Here is a 20030-nt window from a genome sequence, read left to right on the forward strand (position 1 = left end):
TTGACCTTTACATGACTAAACCTAGCAATGACATACACTAAGAACTGCTTTACACATTTTTCCTACCAAGGTCATGCAACACAAAGCTGTTAATTCAAGACATAGGAAGTACAATGGTGCTTATTGGCTCTTTCTACCATGAGATATGGTCACTTTTTGTGGTTCACTACCTTATTTTGGTCACATTTCATAAGGGTCAAAGTGACCTTGACCTTGATCATATGTGACCAAATGTGTCTCATGATGAAAGCATAACATGTGCCCCACATAATTTTTAAGTTTGAAACAGTTATCTTCCATAGTTCAGGGTCAAGGTCACTTCAAAATATGTATACAATCCAACTTTGAAGAGCTCCTGTGACCTTGACCTTGAAGCAAGGTAAACCAAACTGGTATCAAAAGATGGGGCTTACTTTGCCCTATATATCATATATAGGTGAGGTATTAAATCTCAAAAACTTCAGAGAAAATGCGAAAATGTGAAAAATTGTCGTTTTTAAGACAACAATTACGGCCCCTGTGAGCTTGAACTTGAAGTGAGGTCAAGTTGCCGCACATGTTTTTTGAGATCTTGTAACCATACACCATCAGGCCACATCAGGTGTTGATAGACTTAATAGTGTCCAAGAAAATCCAACGTTAAAGTTTTCCGGACGGACGCCAGGACGGACGGACGGACGGACGGACGACTTGGGTGAGTACATAGACTCACTTTTGCTTCGCATGTGAGTCAAAAAAAACAACTCGTGTAAATCTGGTACGACACAGCAAGCCATGTAGTATTCTCTATATATGTGGGAAGGAGGAATTGTGGGAAGAAAGGAAGGTACTGGGGGGAAAAGAACAGAGACACACAGACAGAAAGCGAAAGCAGTAAATCCGGGGTGTAAAAATATCAACAAATTGGGAGCTTAGTTTTTCATTTGCCAAGGGATCTAGGGACGTGTTGCGATTTAGCGACGGCTCTTTGATCGAGGCGCAGGCCAGATTTGAAAACATCTGCATAGAGATTATGACAACAGTTATCTAATACGTCACTTCCGCCTGAACGGAATTGAGGCGTAATTAACATAGCATCTAGCTTGTCGTCGCTAATTTTGACGTCTGCGGGATTAAAAGGAGACCAAGAAATTGGAGGGAGCCTGAAAGGCTAGGCAGGGAACGGAAAGAGCAACAGAAATTAGGCTTTGAGAAAGATGGGTGTTGAATGTTACTTCTGGAAAGTATGGTTTGCTTACTCATCGTTTAACCTCGACATCGTGATTATGCGCGCGCGCGTACACGTCACACACACACACACTCTCTCTCTTTCTCCCTCCAACACACACACACACACACACACACACACACACACACACACACACACACACACACACACACACACACACACACACACACACACACACTCTCTCTCTGTGATGCACACTCTCCCTCACATGGACGTGAATTGGGGGGGGGGGGGGGGGGGGGGGGGGGGCAGTTTCAGTGCCAGGTCCTATGAATGATTATCCTTCAAATTCAACACAACCTTTCCCCCAATTATCCTCCCCACACCATTACTTACTACAACCAATTCCCTTCGTTGAATGTTTGCCGTTGTCTTCACGCTTTCCCTCTTAATACTACCACACCTATACACATACCTGCAGTAAGGAAGATGCCGTTGGTGGGAAAGAGCAGGACACTCTCAATGGGATGACCATGGTCCACTGTCAGGACACTAGACTCTGTGCGAGCATCGAACAGCTTGGCCGTGTGGTCATAGGCACCTGTACAATCAATATATGAAAGTTCAAATGTTCAACCCTTTACATGCGAAGTAACGCAAAAGGGAATCTGGTGAAACTAAGCAAAATAAAGCAGTTATAAAATACCATAAACTAAAGTCCTAAAGGCGTACTAGCTAATATAATGTATCTTGGTCAAACGGCCAATGTAATACATCTTTTACAAAACCAAATATGAACTGGACTTTACACACACAAAAGCATGTGACAAGTTTTCACGCAGAAAAAAAGAAGAGCCGTACCTGTCAGAAAGATGTCAGGGCTTGACTGGCTCGCAACACCACACTTCACGTAATCCTGCAAATAACAAAACATATTCAAAGTTGTCATTACACAAATAGTATTATTCATAAACGAAAAATGGCACACAGTATGTCATATACACAACAAAAGAAAACAAAAATAGACCTGGAAAAATACTGAAACAAAAAGAGCTTGTAATTTCTCTTCTGCAAGTGGTCTTGATTTGGAAACTTGATGAAAACTACACCGCAGAGCCAGTATACGTTCAATAACACGGGCTGTTATGTCTTTCTAAAATAATAAAAACCAAACCGCAGAGCCAGTATACTCTCTAATTGCAATACGAATTATACAAGCTGTTATGTCTTCCTAAAACGATTTTAAACTTGCAGAGTGTCTCCAAAATCCCCCAAAATACCGTATAATGCAACAAACAAACAAAAAAGATCAACACAACAAACATTCAATAAAGAAGCCGAAAAAAAGCAAAGGGGTGAGCATCAGGTCACACGAAACGTTCCCTTTCGCACCTTTTCGTCATCAAGCGCGGCAAATTTCACGCCCAGGTAGCAATCAACATCCCTCCCCGACAACATTCCTCGCGGCCTCCGTAGCCCTCCCTGCCTCCCAATCCATCTTAATCTTAATCAATCCATAATAACAAATAAACACGTCCCAAAACTCTCTGGCTCCGACAGCTTTTCTTCCCGAGATCCCCCCCCCCCCCCCCCCCCCCCTAAACCTTCCAATGACTTGCCCCTCCGATCTATCTATCAGAAGAGCAGCAGCTGCTTAACACATGATCTGAATCGCCGTGGTAATTAAATCCCGTGATTGCTTATTTGCTCCTCTGTCTGACAGGCCGACATGCGCATCATCCATTAAAGAGAATGCATGAAGAGAGAGAGAGAGAGAGAGAGAGAGAGAGAGAGAGAGAGAGAGAGAGAGAGAGAGAGAGAGAGAGAGAGAGAAAGAGAAAGAGAGAGAGAAAGAGAGAGAAAGAGAGAGAGACAGAGGGAGAGAAAAAAGCGAGAGAGAGAGAGAGAGAGACAGCCTCAATATAAGCCTCATATTGATATTGATTGAGAGAGAGAGAGACAGAGACAGACAGACAGAGACACAGAGAGACACAGAGAGACACAGAGAGAGAGAGAGAGAGAGAGAGAGAGAGAGAAAGAGAGAGAGAGAAAGGGGAGAGAGAAAGAGACAGACAGACAGAGAGATTGAAGAGGAGAGAGACAAAGACAGAGAGAGACAGAGACAGAAGAGGTACATGTTTGAACACGTGCAGGATTATATATACATATATTGCTATTTTATATGTTACGTGGATTTCCATTGGTCAATTGGGCAAAACTGAGCTCAGTGCAAAAGTGATATCGACGACATTTCTGTCGATATCAGTTTTGATATCGACGACCTCTTTATTGCTTCCCCACTTCAAAAACAAAAACACCTAAATTTAAAAACATACAAATATATTTGAAAGTGTAATGATCCCAGAATTTAGTTGAGCAAGTGACTAAAGACTTTTTGAAAGAAAAGACATTTTGAAATACTGAAAAGTACAAGAAAAGAGTGAACAAAAAGAAATAATAATCAGAGGGAGGGATATGGAACAGCCAAAATTGAGACAAATACTTTTGTAATTTCTTTACAGTAAATACAAACTGTCCAGAGAATTAACAATATATCTAACATTGACTGACTGTGTGATGATATCTTCTGCTATTGGTCTGTTTCGACAGTGATATCAAAATCTCGACCTCTGGTCTCGATTTTGATATCACTGTCTCAACAGACCATAGCAGAAGATATCATCACACAGTCCGTCAATATTGGGTAATAAATACAGGAAGAGGGAACTTCATGGGAACTTCCTTACCTGCTATGGGTGAGAGACGAAGAGAGAGAGAAAGGGGGATATGTGTCAAAAGAGGAAGAGAACATGATCGAGGTTACCTGCCAGAATTGTCTATCTATATGCATCAAGGAATAATACTGCAGTATGTGGATCGATTACCCAAGTTTTTGACCCTCTCGCTTCCTCCCCTTTTGTTTTCGCTCAAGGATGGCATACTATTTGTCAGAATGAATGTTGGCAGTTCTCTGGATGTAAAAAAACCTTGTGTTGTTGTAGAATTAATGTGTCAAAACAAGAGGAATGCCCATCGAAATTGTACAGGAAGTTGATATAATTAAGTGTGCCAAGTGTCGAAGAGATCGGTTAGAGCTTTCACATGCACGGTGCACCTTTTCTCTCTCGTTATTTGTCTTACTCAAATAGAGCATAAGAGAATTTGCCAACGGAAATTGCCAACGAAAGATGTCTTCATAACAAAAAACAGGAAGTGATAGCACCGAATCCCCTAAGCTGGTACCAAACGGGAAAAAAACCCACCCAACACGGGACATTTAATTTACAATCATCCATCTTTCGGGTCTTAAAACGAATTACTTTTCAAACCTTTCTCGTCAGGTATAGTGTCACGACGACAGCACTGACACTAACGTAACGCCGGGGCAGGCTAAAGTCCCTGAGCCTTTGTCGCACAGTCACCAACTTGCGCTCGTACCAACTATACTTGTACAGACTTTGACCTTGACTATGATGTACCTTAAAACTCTGTGACGCGCGTTTTTACGTATCAAAGTTTGAAGTAATTCAGTTATAATTTCATATCTGACACTTTGAATTTCACGAGGACAAACTTGGCCTTGGAAACAGAAAGGAGTGTTTCACGTGGAACTATCTTGCGACAAATCCAAGGACCTAAATCGAAGTGGACTTGAAAAGGGGCGCGCGGGGGGGGGGGGGTGGGGGGACAATAGGCATGAAGCTATCGGCAATACAAGACCTAGTAATGATCGAATTACAAGCTTTTAATCTGAGTCAGTATTGTACCAAGTCTATTACCGAGCCTATGCCTCCCAGCATTCACTTCTGACAACTAATCTAACCAAACAGAGCAAAGATTACATCAAGACAAAGGAAAAGGGCCAAAGACCCAATCCAACACATCAACACTAAACCCCATCAGTTCCACATGCTCGTGACAGTCAAACCACAAGGCACGTGCCATATAACGAAACTGGCATGAAAATTAGTACCTAACCGAAATGCTTTCCACTGACTGGTCGCAGGCGATAAAAAGATTTACACGCCGAACAAGGCAGAACAGACTTGGTGGCATAAAACATGACATGCAGATAAAAGGCACAAGGGAAGTAAATCAGCTGTTTTCCAGTGCCCATTGTTCTTTCAACACCACGTAAACCCTATCTTCCGGTGGCCGGTACTGTTGTATCGGTATCCCGTTGGCACGCCTGATAAACGATATAGGTTTGGGGGAGATGGGGATGCTAAGGGGGAACAGAGGGAAGGAACGAAAAGAAAGAATGTGTGAAGAAAAAGCGGAAGGGACAGCCAGACAATGAAGAACGCTGGGTAAGCATGCTTTGTGGAATCGTCCTTCTTCGAGAGGATTCGAAGAAGGATGACCTGATGCTCCAACCGAACCAGATTTACTTAAATTAATAAGCCTTATCGGAATCTGTTTAAAACAAAATTACATCTTCTGGCCATCACAGAACGAGCTGTTTATATGAAAATTGCCACCACCAGTTGCTTATTATGACGAGGACTTTTTATTTCAATCTGACAGTTCAATAAAGTCAGAGAAAAGCCTCTCAAACTGAAAAAATGAATCGTTTTTTAATTAGAACGTGAAAATCGTTGAAAAAATTTTTGAATACAAATCTTCTATCCTCTACAGGAACCGGCGAGTGTTTAAGTAGGACAACATTCGGTACTCAGGTATTTAAGATAAAGGCCCAGGTGGATGTGTCAAAGGATGGTTCAGATCATGAGATGGTGGTTTGTGGTGAGGAGAGTATTTAGGTACCAGATATGTAACAGCAAGTCCACCATTGGTGCAAACGAAGTTTGAAGTTAGCCCTTCAGAGAGTCTATGATAAGACATTAAGAAGGAAAGAACAACAGAGAGACAGTAAGATGCAAACATACAATATAGAGATACTCAGATGGAAAGCACGCAGTAATCAGTAAAGAGACAGCATTCGTCAAGATTTATTTTCTCTAAAGATCACATAAAATCGATCTTCCGTGTCATCCCAGCATTTACGTTTTAACAGAACACAAAAAGCATCAACCTCCATATCAACATGCCAAATGAAGGGATGCGAAGCTAAGCTAAGCTCAGCAACTGAGTGAACAAAACGCTGGAGGTAAAGGTACATACATAGACTAGATCCTTATCAATGCCTAGGCTCACATAAGCACCCACGATCGCCGGGGTCTTCCCGGGTACAGCGGGGGCCTCTGCCCAATCTGACTCGACATCTTGCTCCGGGGGAGCTCCCCCTCCCCTATCTGATGCGCACAACAGCCCGCTTGACGCAAAAGATGCAGCGGAATTTTGTTCGTACATTATCACCCCAATCTGGAGATAGATACAATTGCCGCCATAAATTACACGCTATATGGCTTCGCGGCACAGGAAACAAGGGGAGTAAGAGTTATGGAGATGGATAGAAATGGAGACGAGGATTGTGTCCGTGTGACGGAGAGGGAGGGTAGAGAACAAGCTGCGGAAGCTTGCACGTTGAATCATATATATCTAGTTGGCATTTGACTTTATCGTCCTGGACTGGTATTCAAGAAACCTCTTTAGCGCCACTTGGCCGCATGGTGGCGCTGTTTGAGCTGTAAGTCGCGCTAATCGGCATTCACGAAAGCCCGTTGTGACCCGCCAAAGTCACGTGACGCCTTCAAAGTTACAGGACCTACCCCTCGTCTCTACAATCGCTAACACCGTGTTATCTTCGTGATTCAAGATGGCGGCCTTCATGATGTTGGAATATGCCGAGAGAAGAAATCTGAGAAGAATTATCTGGGATCGCATTCATCCTGTGGATAAATATGACAATGTAGATTTGTACAGAAAGGTTTTTTTTATTTTTTTGTCTTCTCTTTTACCTTTGTTTTTTTAAGCGGGGAGCATCCTTCTTCATATCTTTTTTTAAATCAAATATTTACATGTTTAAGTTCAATAAATTAATATCATGGTAACCAACAAAAAACAAAAAAAAAACCCATTCCTGCCTAAAAAAAAAATTTTTAAATCAATTTGCTATTATAACGTACTCTTTTGCACATGAAGAAAATAAACAAAAATAAACAAATGCCAAAGAGTAAAAAAAATTACGGACAGATGGTGATTTGAACTCGACTCAATCGCGCATCAGGCGAATGTGAGAACCGTTCGGCCACGGAATCAGTAGAAGAAATTGGACACTGTAATGCATTAAAGAAGACGCGAGCACGTTTTCACCACAAGCCGGTATGATCGAGCATCGGTTGAAATCTTTCGCGAGCAGTATCTCGTATTTGTCCGCGTTTCGCTGTCAGTCCAGTTAGCACTTCGCTTCCTCTTCCCCTCCATCTCTTCCTCGTGTGCCTGCGCTTTCGCTTGTCCGATGGATGTTCCGTACATGTCGACTAAAGTAAATGTAATGCACACGTGTTCGTTCGCGGAATAAAAGCAATGAAGGCGGATAAGACCTACTGCCCGTGCGCACTGAACAGGAAGTGAGGGAAACCCCGTGGTTTATAAATAGACAACCTTGTTAGCTAACAGCGTTCGGAGGGGGACTCGTGAATGCCAGTTAAAATCGGAAGTTAAAGCGTAGTAGCTAAAACGGCTTCAGAATCTGAAACCACCTCAAATTCTTTTTCTTCTTGAATACCACTCCTGGAAACAGAGCCAAGGCGATCAGTGCATCATCAAGCTATTTGGAAACATATGCAAAGAATCTGATGATTTTTATCAACTCGAGGTTTTTGTCTCCGTAACTATATGCTTTTTACCCACGACGGCGGGACAAAAACGGAAGTACCGTGCGACGTTTATGGTTCAGCTTGTTGTGCCCCTTTCTTCTATCTCTGAATGCACATTTCAACGTTACTTAAAACTGACAGAAAACAGGAGTAAAAGCACTGAAGTCACATTGAAACAAATTCAAAAAGCCTGGCTGTCTGGGATAAAAGTCTTCCCGCCTCAACACTCCTTTCTTCTTTCTTCTAGGAGATAATGCTTTGACTTTGTCATCTCGAAGTTTTCGACATGCTATTCTCTATTTCTTAAATTGCTCAGTCAAAAAATCTTCAAAACAATGTTGGTTCTTGTTTGTAACATCCCTTCAGCCTATTTGGCTATGTGGGACCACAGCAAGGCAAAACAAGGTCAGATACAACTGATTGTCGTTGGACAACCTTTGCTAAACCTTGACTTACAAATTAAGGCAACTTGCATGCATGCACCTTTTGCAAAAATCGAGGTTGGCAAAGAGTTGCGACTTGGTGCATGGAAGCAAATAGGGCGGGAGGGAAGGGGTGCAATATTTACGACCCAGAGAAGGCGGAGGAGGAGGGTGCATAACGAACAGAAAAACTGGCGGCAGAAGCGTAAACTTCACACATCGTGCAGTTTCAAATCGTTATCTGTGGTGAAAATAACTGCAGGGGCCCCATTTTCTGTTCACACATCATCACAATATCTGTTGATAGATGCAATTGCTACAATAAATTATGGGAGAGCAGAAGAGGAAAACATAAAGTGCCTGGGGATGAGGGGAGGAGGAGAAGGGAGAGGGAATGATACTTTTATAACTCCAACGATTCCTTCGGTCTCTGCACGGGCGGGTGGTTCACTGGTACAAGAGCTGTGGTAGCTGTATGCTTTTTTGCTTCTGTTCATATCGTTCCTAGGTCTACTATCTCCCCCTTCCTCAATTAAACCCCGCCTTCAGACTATGTCACATGATTTGATCGTAAACGTTTTGTCAGGACATGTAAAGAGTACAGTAATGGGTCATTGCATTTTGTTTGTTTGTTTGCTTAACGCCCAGCCGACCACGAAGGGCCATATCAGGGCGGTGCTGCTTTGACATTTAACGTGCGCCACACACAAGACAGAAGTCGCAGCACAGGCTTCATGTCTCACCCAGTCACATTATTCTGACACCGGACCAACCAGTCCTAGCACTAACCCCATAATGCCAGACGCCAGGCGGAGCAGCCACTAGATTGCCAATTTTAAAGTCTTAGGTATGACCCGGCCGGGGTTCGAACCCACGACCTCCCGATCACGGGGCGGAGGCCTTACCACTAGGCCAACCGTGCCGGTCAGGGTCATTGCATGATCTCATCGTAAATGTGCAATGAAGAATACAGGCCTGGTCGACCCTTCTTGGTTGTCATCTGCAATGTCATCCAAGACACAATCGAAGGTCGTGCAGCTGCAGCAAAACAACGTAGCAGACACAAATCAGCCAAGGCCATACATGACTGAGTCGTAACTCGACCTCTAAAAATGAAATATTAAGTTTAAATAAGACACCCAAAAAGCTCGGAACACGGTGAACCGGAACTAATTCGTCACCTATTTAAATGGTATCATGTAAAGATATCTGGGGAGAAAACATGATCTGAGAAGACAAAGACACAGAAAAAGAGAAAAATGGTGCCATCCAAAAGCCAAGGAAGAGGAAGAGGAAGGGCCGCAGAATAAGTAAGTAGGAGGACCAAAAACGGATCAAGCAGGGGGCACCACTGTTTTCATTTCCGTCTCTGCCACCGCGGTATGCCGCCAGCACCCGGGCACACCGTTCGCCAATATCACACTGAATCTCCCCTGATATCGCATTTCCACAAGGGAATCCCAGCAAAATTGCTAAATATGATCGAAATTCGCCTCCCGTCTATCTGCCATCTCTCTAATCATTTTGCCTGCTGATGCGGCCGCGACCTGAAGCTAGCGAAGCAGAGAGCAAGCATCGCTACAAGGATACTACAGACTTGAGACAAGGAAGGATAGTTACAAATGGCCTGTGGGATGTTGAAGGGTAGGGGGGAGGGGTGGTGGGAGCGCGGGCGAGACACCAGGGAGCCCCCCATAAGACAATAAAATAGTCATTAAGTGCCAGACCTCAATGTCGGGGGCAACGGTGATACTTCTTCTTCCTGACGTCTATGGTCGGCCTTCTATGTAGTGTAATGCGCAGTCCAAGAATGAACCAACAGCGACTTCTGGCGGTTACTGTGACGTTCCTAGTATATATGACGTCTGCGGGTCGGCTTTAGTACTATTGCATGTAGTTCTTGATGTTCTTGGTCTGGACAGCAAGCTCCTAGAGACGTCAGACAGCTATTTCACCACTACCTTCTTCTTCTTCTACGTTCATGGGTTGAAACTCTCACGTACACTAGTGTGCTTTTTGTGCGAGTAGGTTTTTAGGCATATGGCCGTTTTTCACCCCGCCATTCAGGCAGCCGTGCGCCGATTTCGGGGGATGCATGCTTGGTATTTTCGTGTGTCTGTAACCCACCGAGTTTTCTTTCAGAGACACCATGGTTGTAACTTATAGTAGTGTAGTTAAAGACAATATTTGGTGCAGACACTGCATACGGTTTGTTCTATAGGCTTTTAAACGCTACTTGCACACGAACGCATGCAACAGCTGCCAATGTCTTCTTTTTCTTCTTCTTTCACATTAATATTTTACAGGAAATGGAAAAAAAGGTAATGCAAAATTGGTGCATGACAAGCGCCTGAACTGAAGCTCAAATGCACCCATGTATGGAACGTAAGTTCTGCTCACTGGTCTGGTGTTCTACCGTTGCTTTACCGTTCTTAGTTCTACCACACACAGCTTGGTAAATACTCCCCTGAGCCGGCCCATCTCGGAGCTGTGGTGCGTGAGGGTGAGAGTTCAGACGAAAAGAAATGGTCTTCGCCTAAAATGGTCTGAATGGTCAACCCGTATCTGTATGTTGTCGCTTAATCAGAAATCGATGACTGCTACGATTGGAATTGATTGCAGGCCCCAGCCACGGGCGCCCGACCCAGCAAATAAAAAAGACGGAACTTTTTTCAAGCAGTCATACGGTTTTCATGTAGTTATACAGACTTCGTTACATTTCTGTCCTCTGGTGTAGCCTACCACAAGAAGAGTACTTCACCGCTTTGACAGAAGAAACTGTATCTTTTAAACAAAATCAGAAAAATCGTCATGCTGCTCGAACAACTAGATGGTGGCAAATTTCAACAAAATAATATTTTTCAACATGATCATGCTATTCTTACAACTAGTGGAATCTTCCGCTCAGAAGCACTGGAGGGAGGAGATGCTCGACGAACAAAGGAACATGGGCGGGGCAAGACGGCACTTTTAGTGTTATGAATGCCAGGTGAATTGTAGCGAACTAGCCTCATAACACGACTTCTCAATTGGTGCTTGAACCCGTCTTTATAGGTGCATAAAATTGCAACCACTAGAAGAACTATGCCAGGTGTTTCCACTTCCAGACTGCGAGTTAGGTAACAATCACATGCACGGAACAGCACCAAAAGCAAAGAAATGAATTATAATGGTAAACTTAATTATAATCAAGTGAGGCAGTAATGACAAGATGTTAGAAACTTCCCTTTGGATTTTGTAAGAAACAATGTGTTACACGTTTTCAGCAAGCATGCAAGATTTGTTTTTAAACTGCTACTCAGTACTGGTGAAGGAATTGAAACACAATTGATGAACGTCCCTTGTGCCTCCACCAAGTTGTCTGTCTATCTGTCTGTCTGACACACACACACACACACACACACACACACACACACACACACACACACACACACACACACACACACAAACACAAACACACACACACGCACGCGCACACACACACCGTAAGTTGCTGACGGGAAAAGTTTGTTCGTCCCGATTAACCCTGACAAATTTCATCCATCAATTAAGTTGGTGATTGCCAATCAATTTTTCGATAAACGAATTAATAATCTCTGAAATACACATACTGAAATACAACCTGTTCAAGTTTATGAACTTTTTGCTGAAATCAGAAGCATTCATCACACGATATCAAACATTCATCACAAAGAATTTCTGCACCTGCTTCTTTATTTATTATATATTCTTCTTTTGTTATGAATTTATTTATGTATCCATTTTTACTTTTTATTTTTGGTTAAAAGGCACACCTGTAGATTACTAAACTTGTGTTGCGATCAGTTGTCGAGTGTCAGTTAATGACACCATCGTGACGTAAAAATCGTTCTTCCCGTAAATTACGAACGTCTGGAATCATATGCGTGCAAAACGGCGCAGCCAGGTAACAAGCAACTCCCTGGCAAGCTGTATCCATCTTTTTCAAACGTAATTACCGAAGCCGCCGGTTCCCTGTGACGAACAGACGTGATTTTAATGGCATCTACATTTCATACAACAACAAAAAAACACGCACAAAAAGTGGCACTCTGCATTTTGGTGGAAGAAAATGCTACCTTTCTTATCCAGACCATGCTGCTATTTGACACACGAAGTGGATGGGGGAAAAAAATACTAAAACTGCACTCAATATTAACAACAGGGTTTAGGTCAGACGCTGTTTATCGATCACTGACACATCAAAACGATCTGTTTACATACTAAATGTTTTAACATAGACTTGGAATCGAAACGAGGGTCGTGGTGTATGTGTGTGTGTGTGTGTGTGTGTGTGTGTGTGTGTGTGTGTGTGTGTGTGTGTGTGTGTGTGTGTGTGTGTGTGTGTGTGTGTGTGCGTGCGTGCGTGTGTGCGTTCGTGCGTGCGTGCGTGCGTGCGTGCGTGCGTGCGTGCGAGCGTACGTGAGTGTGTGTGTGTGTGTGTGTGTGTGTGTGCGTGTGTGTGTGTGTACGTATGTGTGTAGATCGATTTCGAGGATTGACGGGCGCAGTGGCGTGGTGGTAAGACGTCGGCCTCCTAATCGGGAGGTCGTGAGTTCGAATCCCGGTCGCTGCCGCCTGGTGGGTTAAGAGTGGAGATTTTTCCGATCTCCCAGGTCAACTTATGTGCAGACCTGCTATTTCGTGTAAAAAGGCTGTCAATCACAAAGGCCTACTACCCCTTCCTCCCTAACACAGTATATATATACAAGTACATCGTCAACTTAAAACTCACTAGGGGTCTGAATCATGCATTATGATCTACGACGACAAACATACAGTCAAAACTCTAAAGAGGCACGTTTTCAGTTTTCTGGCAAAAACAAAAATCAAATAAATACACACAAACAAAGCCAACTTAGAGACACACACAAAAATCTTCGACGTTACAACCCGCTAGAATTAAATGAATAAATCACGGAGGAGTTTGTCAAAACTTCAGCCTGGCACCTATATCCTTCTTATCTCTCACGCCAGTGGGGGGAAGCAACACGCCGACACGGCCTGAAGCCCAATGAAATTTCACTTATCTCACGCTCTCACCCTGGGCCAGTGAGAGATCTTCGCAGGGGGGCTCAGCAAATTTGACACCTTGAATTAAGATTTGGCGAAATATCTCCCACCCCAATGCAATCCTCCCAGATGACAGACATCTAAATAAATCCCGGGAGAGGATATAAAGGGGTGTAGGTAGTAGAGAAACTCGGCACAGAAGTGGGAGATGGAGTAGGGGTGGGTTGTGAGGGAGAGAGAGAGAGATGGAGAGTGTGTGTATGTGTGTGTGTGAGGGGGGGGGGTGTAAGAGGGAGAGAAAGAAATAGAGTAGGACCGTTTGTGAAAGGGAAAAACGAGGTGCCTGGATGATGGATGGAAGGCCAGAATGATTTCCTACAAACATTTACAGAACTATCGAATGTCGCGGCAAAACAAAACAGAAACTGTTTCCACACCAGACGGAACCCAGGGCACAAAAGCCGCAACCGTGAAAGATGATATCACTTCTTTTTCTTTCTTCTTTTTTTTTAACTTCCGAGTTTTCTCTTTTCTCCTCTCTTGCGTCTTGACCTTTTAAGTTTTGAAACACGCGTTGACTTCCATAAAGCCACCACAACCCCCAACCGCATCAACAAATGCAACCAACCCAACATCCTTCCTATCCCCTCTATCCAGGCCCTGTCCTATCCCTGCCAGCTGCCATCACCACCGAGATACCAAAGATTCGTCTTATGTCTCCGTGCTTTGACTTAAAACAAGAACTTAGACTTATAAGTTTAAATTAGCTTCCACGTGCGAGAATGGCCTTTGGGCTTCTTATAGCTTAATTCGTCAGAACATTTCTCCAAAACGGCATCCAAAATGATATGTCTGTAATTGTTCAACTAAAAAGACTGGGTAGTCATCAAAGTCGGCGCAAAATAGCGCTGTAAGGCTTGTAAAAATACTTGTGAAATGGGTGAGGATTGCGTTGGCTTTCAAACGATTTTGAGCAGAAGGACTGGAATTTTTCATTTATTTGGTGTTTAACGTCGTTTTCAACCACGAAGGTTATATCGCGACGGAGGACTGGAATACAACTGCGCTATTATCTACTGGTTTTCTATTACTCTGGTATGTCAAAATGTTAGAGCTGATCAGAAACAGAAACCGTTCTTACTGTACCCAAATCTCCTCGTTTTGACTATGGTATGCAACCCTTCAGAACATTATCAGAAAAAGCACATTACGGCCAATATGAAAAAAAGGGGGTGGGGGGGGGGGGGTACAGAAGAAATAACAAGACGTGAGCTGGAAGGAGGGAAGGGGGGGGGGGGGAGGGAGAGAAAATAACCTTGCATCACTATCAGACAGAATGCAGGCAGTGACAGAAATAGAATTTATTGTGAGGCTTCTCGTGACAGTTGGTATGCGCAGCATTGTGTTGTCATAGTGCAGAACCCAAGGCAGACACCAAAAATAAGAACACTATTTCTGGTTTTCTGGTCTACACACATCCAAATGCCAGCTTATGTTCTTTGGTGCTGAAAGATGCAGTCCTCCAATTCTGCATAAAATCTGGCGTTTGATCAGTACCTTTGTCAGAAGTGTGGCTATCTAAAAGATCAATTAGGATGAAAGGAAGCATTGCTACTGAACAGGATTTAGTTATCCAATGGCAGGGTGAAGGTGTTGAAGGATTTCTTCCAATCTCCATCATTCTTATACGTCCTTGGTTTTCTGGTAAATGTAGGTGACGACGTTCTCTGTCTGTCTGTCTCCCTTTCTCTCTACGCTGTCGCTGTCTGTCTGTATGTCTCTCTCTCTCAGACTATCTCTATCTGTGAACATTTATTTTATTTTTGCCTTCTTTGTGTCTTTACTTTCATTTTGATCGTTGGTCGATTGATTGGTTGGTTGATTCGTTGGGTGGTTCGAATGGAAGCGGTCGGGGAGGAAAATGAGTGCGTACAAAGTGAAAGGCAAGTCAAAGGCAGCAAGATGGTACATGTGACCCAACCATGCACACGGTTCATACGACACATGTGTGCGTGGTCGTATGGCCGGCAGAATTCAACTTCGTATTAGATCGCACTCAGACAAGCTATTCGCAAGTCAGTCACGGTACCCTTTTGGTGATCGTTCCATTCATTTCCACACAACCCTGAACATACTTTCAGCCTCCTATTTCAACCTTTTGTTTCAAGTAAAAAGATGTGTACGTCGTTTGCTTTGAATAAACGGTTAACCCAAGGACTACTAAAGACTACTAGTAGTCCTTGGGTTAACCACAATCGGACCTCAACAGTGACAAAAAAAGGCTATTGCGATGAGAAAGAATGATGGGGGTGGGGAATGTATAGACAGAAGGAAAAGAAGGAGAGAGGATAACCTTGAATTCGGCGTAGTGTGCGACCTCAGTCTCTGAAGCAATGTCCCAGACACGAACAGTCCTGTCTTTGGAGGCCGACATGATGCGCTTATTGTCTGCAAGGAACCTGGTCACCAGCACAGCTCTACGAAAACAAGAAGAAAGAGAAAATAATACTGCTTTGAATTAAACTGTGGATTTCTATAGTTATTGATTCAAAACGTGAGACAAAAACAATTAATAAGGGTGAAACAGTAAGACGATGACGTACACCATAAAAATATGTGCATTATTATACGTGTGTGTATTTTGTTTTTGTTGTTGTGTTTTGTTGTTGTTGGTGTGCGTGTTTTGTTTTGTTTTTATTGGGGGAGGGGGGGTGGTCATGACCAACGCTTTCTGTCTGATAAGTATCCCTTCAAGAAATAACACAGTATAACTAGCGTAAGAAAGGATTCTTTGAAATGCAAAGGCGCAAACGTAACATCGGGTGGTGCTTTTTACATTTAGTCAAGTTATGACTAAATGTTTTAACATAGAGGGGGGAATCGAGACGAGGGTCGTGGTGTATGTGTGTGTGTGTGTGCGTCTGTGTGTGTGTCTGTGTGTAGAGCGATTCAGAGTAAACTACTGTACCGATCTTTATGAAATTTGACATGAGAGTTGCTGGGTATGATATCCCCAGACATTTTTTTCATTTTTTCGATAAACGTCTTTGATGACGTCATATCCGGCTTTTCGTGAAAGTTGAGGCGGCACTGTCACGCCCTCATTTTTTAACCAAATTGGTTGAAATTTTGGTCAAGTAATGTTCGACGAAGCCCGGACTTCGGTATTGCATTTCAGCTTGGTGGCTTAAAATTTAATTAATGACTTTGGTCATTAAAAATCTGAAAATTGTAAAAAAATTTTTTTATAAAACTATCCAAATTTACGTTCATCTTATTCTCCATCATTTGGTGATTCCAAAAACATATACATATGTTATATTTGGATTAAAAACAAGCTCTGAAAATTAAATATATAAAAATTATTATCAACATTTTTGTTTCGAAATCAATTTAAAAACATTTTTATCTTATTCCTTGTCGGTTCCTGATTCCAAAAACATATAGATATGATATGTTTGGATTCAAAACACGCTCAGAAAGTTAAAACGAAGAGAGGTACAGAAAAGCGTGCTATCCTTCTCAGCGCAACGAATACCCCGCTCTTCTTGTCAATTTCACTGCCTTCGACATGAGCGGTGGACTGACGATGCTACGGTCTTGCTGAAACATTGCAAATGTTGCGTTCAGTTTCATTCTGTGAGTTCGACAGCTACTTGACTAAATGTTGTATTTTCGCCTTACGCGACTTGGTTTTTTTTTCGCTTGTATTAATCATATCAAGAAATTATCTCTTTTTACATTTAGTCAAGTTTTGACTAAATGTTTTAACATAGAGGGGGAATCGAGACGAGGGTCGTGGTGTATGTGTGAGTGTGTGTGTGTGTCTGTGTGTGTGTCTGTGTGTAGAGCGATTCAGAGGAAACTACTGTACCGATCTTTATGAAATTTTTCATGAGAGTTGCTGGGTATGATATCCCCAGACATGTTTTTTCATTTTTTCGATAAATGTCTTTGATGACGTCATATCCGGCATTTTGTAAAAGTTGAGGCGGCACTGTCACACCCTCATTTTTCAATCAAATTGATTGAAATTTTGGCCAAGCAATCTTTGACGAAGGCCGGACTTTGGTATTGCATTTCAGCTTGGAGGCTTACAAATTAATTAATGACTTTGGTCCTTAAAAATCTGAAAATTGTAATTCAAATTATTTTTTTATAAAACGATCCAAAATTACGTTTATCTTATTCTTCATCATGTTCTGATTCCAAAAACATATACATATGTTATATTCGGATTAAAAACAAGCTCTGAAAATTAAAAATATAAAAAATATGATTAAAATTAAATTTCCGAAATCGATTTAAAAACAATTTCATCTTATTCCTTGTCCGTTCCTGATTCCAAAAACATATAGATATGATATGTTTGGATTAGAAACACGTTCAGAAAGTTAAAAAGAATAGAGATATAGAAAAGCGTGCTATCCTCCTCAGCGCAACCGCTACCGCGCTTTTCTGGATTGTTAATTTCACTGCCTTTGCCACGAGCGGTGGACAGACGATGCTACGAGTGTACGGTCTTGCGGAAAAAATGCAATGCGTTCAGTTTCATTCTGTGAGTTCGACTAAATGTTGTATTTTTGCCTTACCCGACTTGTTTTTATGTCAACGCGTCATTTGCTTTGTCGCAGAGAGGTCGAGTATTATATTATGGTACAAGAAACACTTCCTGCCATGAAAAGGAACACACACACACACACACACACACACACAGCATACTTATTAATGCTAATCACAGTATATATATCCATCCGCAGATTTTGTTTTCTCTTACTCTTTGTGGCCCTTGAATACTCGGAGAAGAGAGCGACCAGTTGGTTCAAACAGTCGCACCATTTTGTCGTCACTTCCTGCCACTAGGAGCTTGCCATCGGAGCGGAAACTGCCACAGTTCGCCGCCTCGTTGAAGCGGTTCAAACTGCGTACAATTTGGTTGGATCTAGAGCTGTAGATCTGAACCTGAAAAAGAAATTATGGTTATTTCAAGAAACAGGTAAAAAAAAAATGTGTTTGTTGAAAGCTGTCGTGAAAAAACACTTTAGGAACCAGTCAGTATTGTCCCTACATGCATTGCAGTTGTCCTTTTATGAAAGATTTATTTTGATAAAGTGTGTAGACAAGGACCATACACTGGTCCTGACATTGAAGTGCAGCTGTAACAAAGAGAGAGAGAGAGAGAGAGAGAGAGAGAGAGAGAGAGAGAGAGAGAGAGAGAGAGAGAGAGAGAGAGAGAACGTATTTGAGGGGCTGTCTTTCCTTAAAAAAAAAAAGGGGGTGTGTGCCTTCAGCTCCCACACAATGTTTTTTTTTAAAGCTGGGCACTACTTCAAAACCCACTGGATCTCATCATCAACTGCAAGATACAAGAGTCTTACATAGTCAAAGAAACATTTTTTTTTCCTGTGGAAAATGGCCAAGACGACCTCAGTTCCACTACCCCCCCCCCCCCCCCCCCCCCCCCCCTCCAAAATAAAAAATAACAAGAAGAGCAAACGCTCGATCGAGTCACTTTCGCAGTTCTGAATATTATATGAGGCATCAGATGGACAGGAAGAAATGGCTATTCACAACACAATGAGTCACGTTCACATAAAATTTGAGCCCGGTCACTTTTATAGTTTCCGAGAAAAGCCCAACGTTAAGTTGTGTGTTGCCGAACAGAAAAGGCTAGTTATCTCCCTTGTTTTTCTGATAACGTTCGTAAAAGGCTACAGATGTAAATACTTTGATGTAAAGAATAATCCTACAAAGTTTCAATCACATCCGATGAACTTTGTCAAAGATATAAAATGTCTAATTTTTCCTTTGACGCTGACCTGTGACCTTGAAAAAGGTCAAAGGTCAACGAAACCATCGTTAAAGTGTAGAGGTCATTGGAGGTCACGACTAAACAAAATATGAGCCCGATCGCTTTGATAGTTTCCGAGAAAAGTTTGTCAAAGATATAAAATGTCTAATTTTTCCTTTGACGCTGACCTGTGACCTTGAAAAAGGTCAAAGGTCAACGAAACCATCGTTAAAGTGTAGAGGTCATTGGAGGTCACGACTAAACAAAATATGAGCCCGATCGCTTTGATAGTTTCCGAGAAAAGTCCAACGTTAAGGTGGTGTCTACGGACGGCCGGCCGGACGGCCGGCCGGACGGCCGGCCGGACGGCCGGCCGGACAGACTAACACTGACCGATTACATAGAGTCACTTTTTCTCAAGTGACTCAAAAATTAAGTACAGAAATAAATCGTTTACTGTTAAACCGACCACAACCTCAACAGCACCACCACCCATCTTCCTGCCCCCTTAACCTTCACCACCCACCCCCTCTCCCCTTTCAACCCTCAAGATGTTTGCAGCAATTGGCTCATTTGCCACACGACACGGGGCTAACAAAGCAGAGGGTCCTGGTGCTCGTTTCACCCCCTGCCGACAGACGTTCGCACATCAAAGTCAGGAGGCCCAATGGCTCCAATGGCTTGATACGCCATTGATGAGGATAAATTATCGCCGCTGCTGCTGCTGTTGTTGCTTTGCTGTTGGTGGTGTTGCTGTAGCCTCCACCGACGACTGACTTGGCTGCCTGCTGTATACTCTTACGCTTCGGCAGACACAACATGGAGTTTGGGAGGGCTTTAATGTGACTTTACGACTGAATCGTTCGGGGGAGAGAGAAGAGACAGCGAGGGCAACT

The 20030-nt window shown here is 42.8% G+C and overlaps 1 protein-coding gene across 1 annotated transcript in view; it reads right to left on the reverse strand.

The window, feature by feature from the left end:
• The window catches only part of LOC138977201 (U3 small nucleolar RNA-associated protein 15 homolog), a 92692-nt gene that overhangs the window by 58906 nt on the left and 13756 nt on the right, over positions 1–20030 (reverse strand). Inside the window, exons 3-6 of the mRNA XM_070350108.1 lie at positions 18121–18305; positions 15697–15820; positions 2030–2084; positions 1644–1769 (exon numbers count right to left, since the gene is read on the reverse strand). Of these exons, the coding sequence (XP_070206209.1) occupies positions 1644–1769; positions 2030–2084; positions 15697–15820; positions 18121–18305 (490 nt within the window). The remainder of the gene's footprint in view (positions 1–1643; positions 1770–2029; positions 2085–15696; positions 15821–18120; positions 18306–20030) is intronic.

This window comes from Littorina saxatilis, linkage group LG1, assembly GCF_037325665.1.
Source record: "Littorina saxatilis isolate snail1 linkage group LG1, US_GU_Lsax_2.0, whole genome shotgun sequence".
NCBI lineage: Eukaryota > Metazoa > Mollusca > Gastropoda > Littorinimorpha > Littorinidae > Littorina > Littorina saxatilis.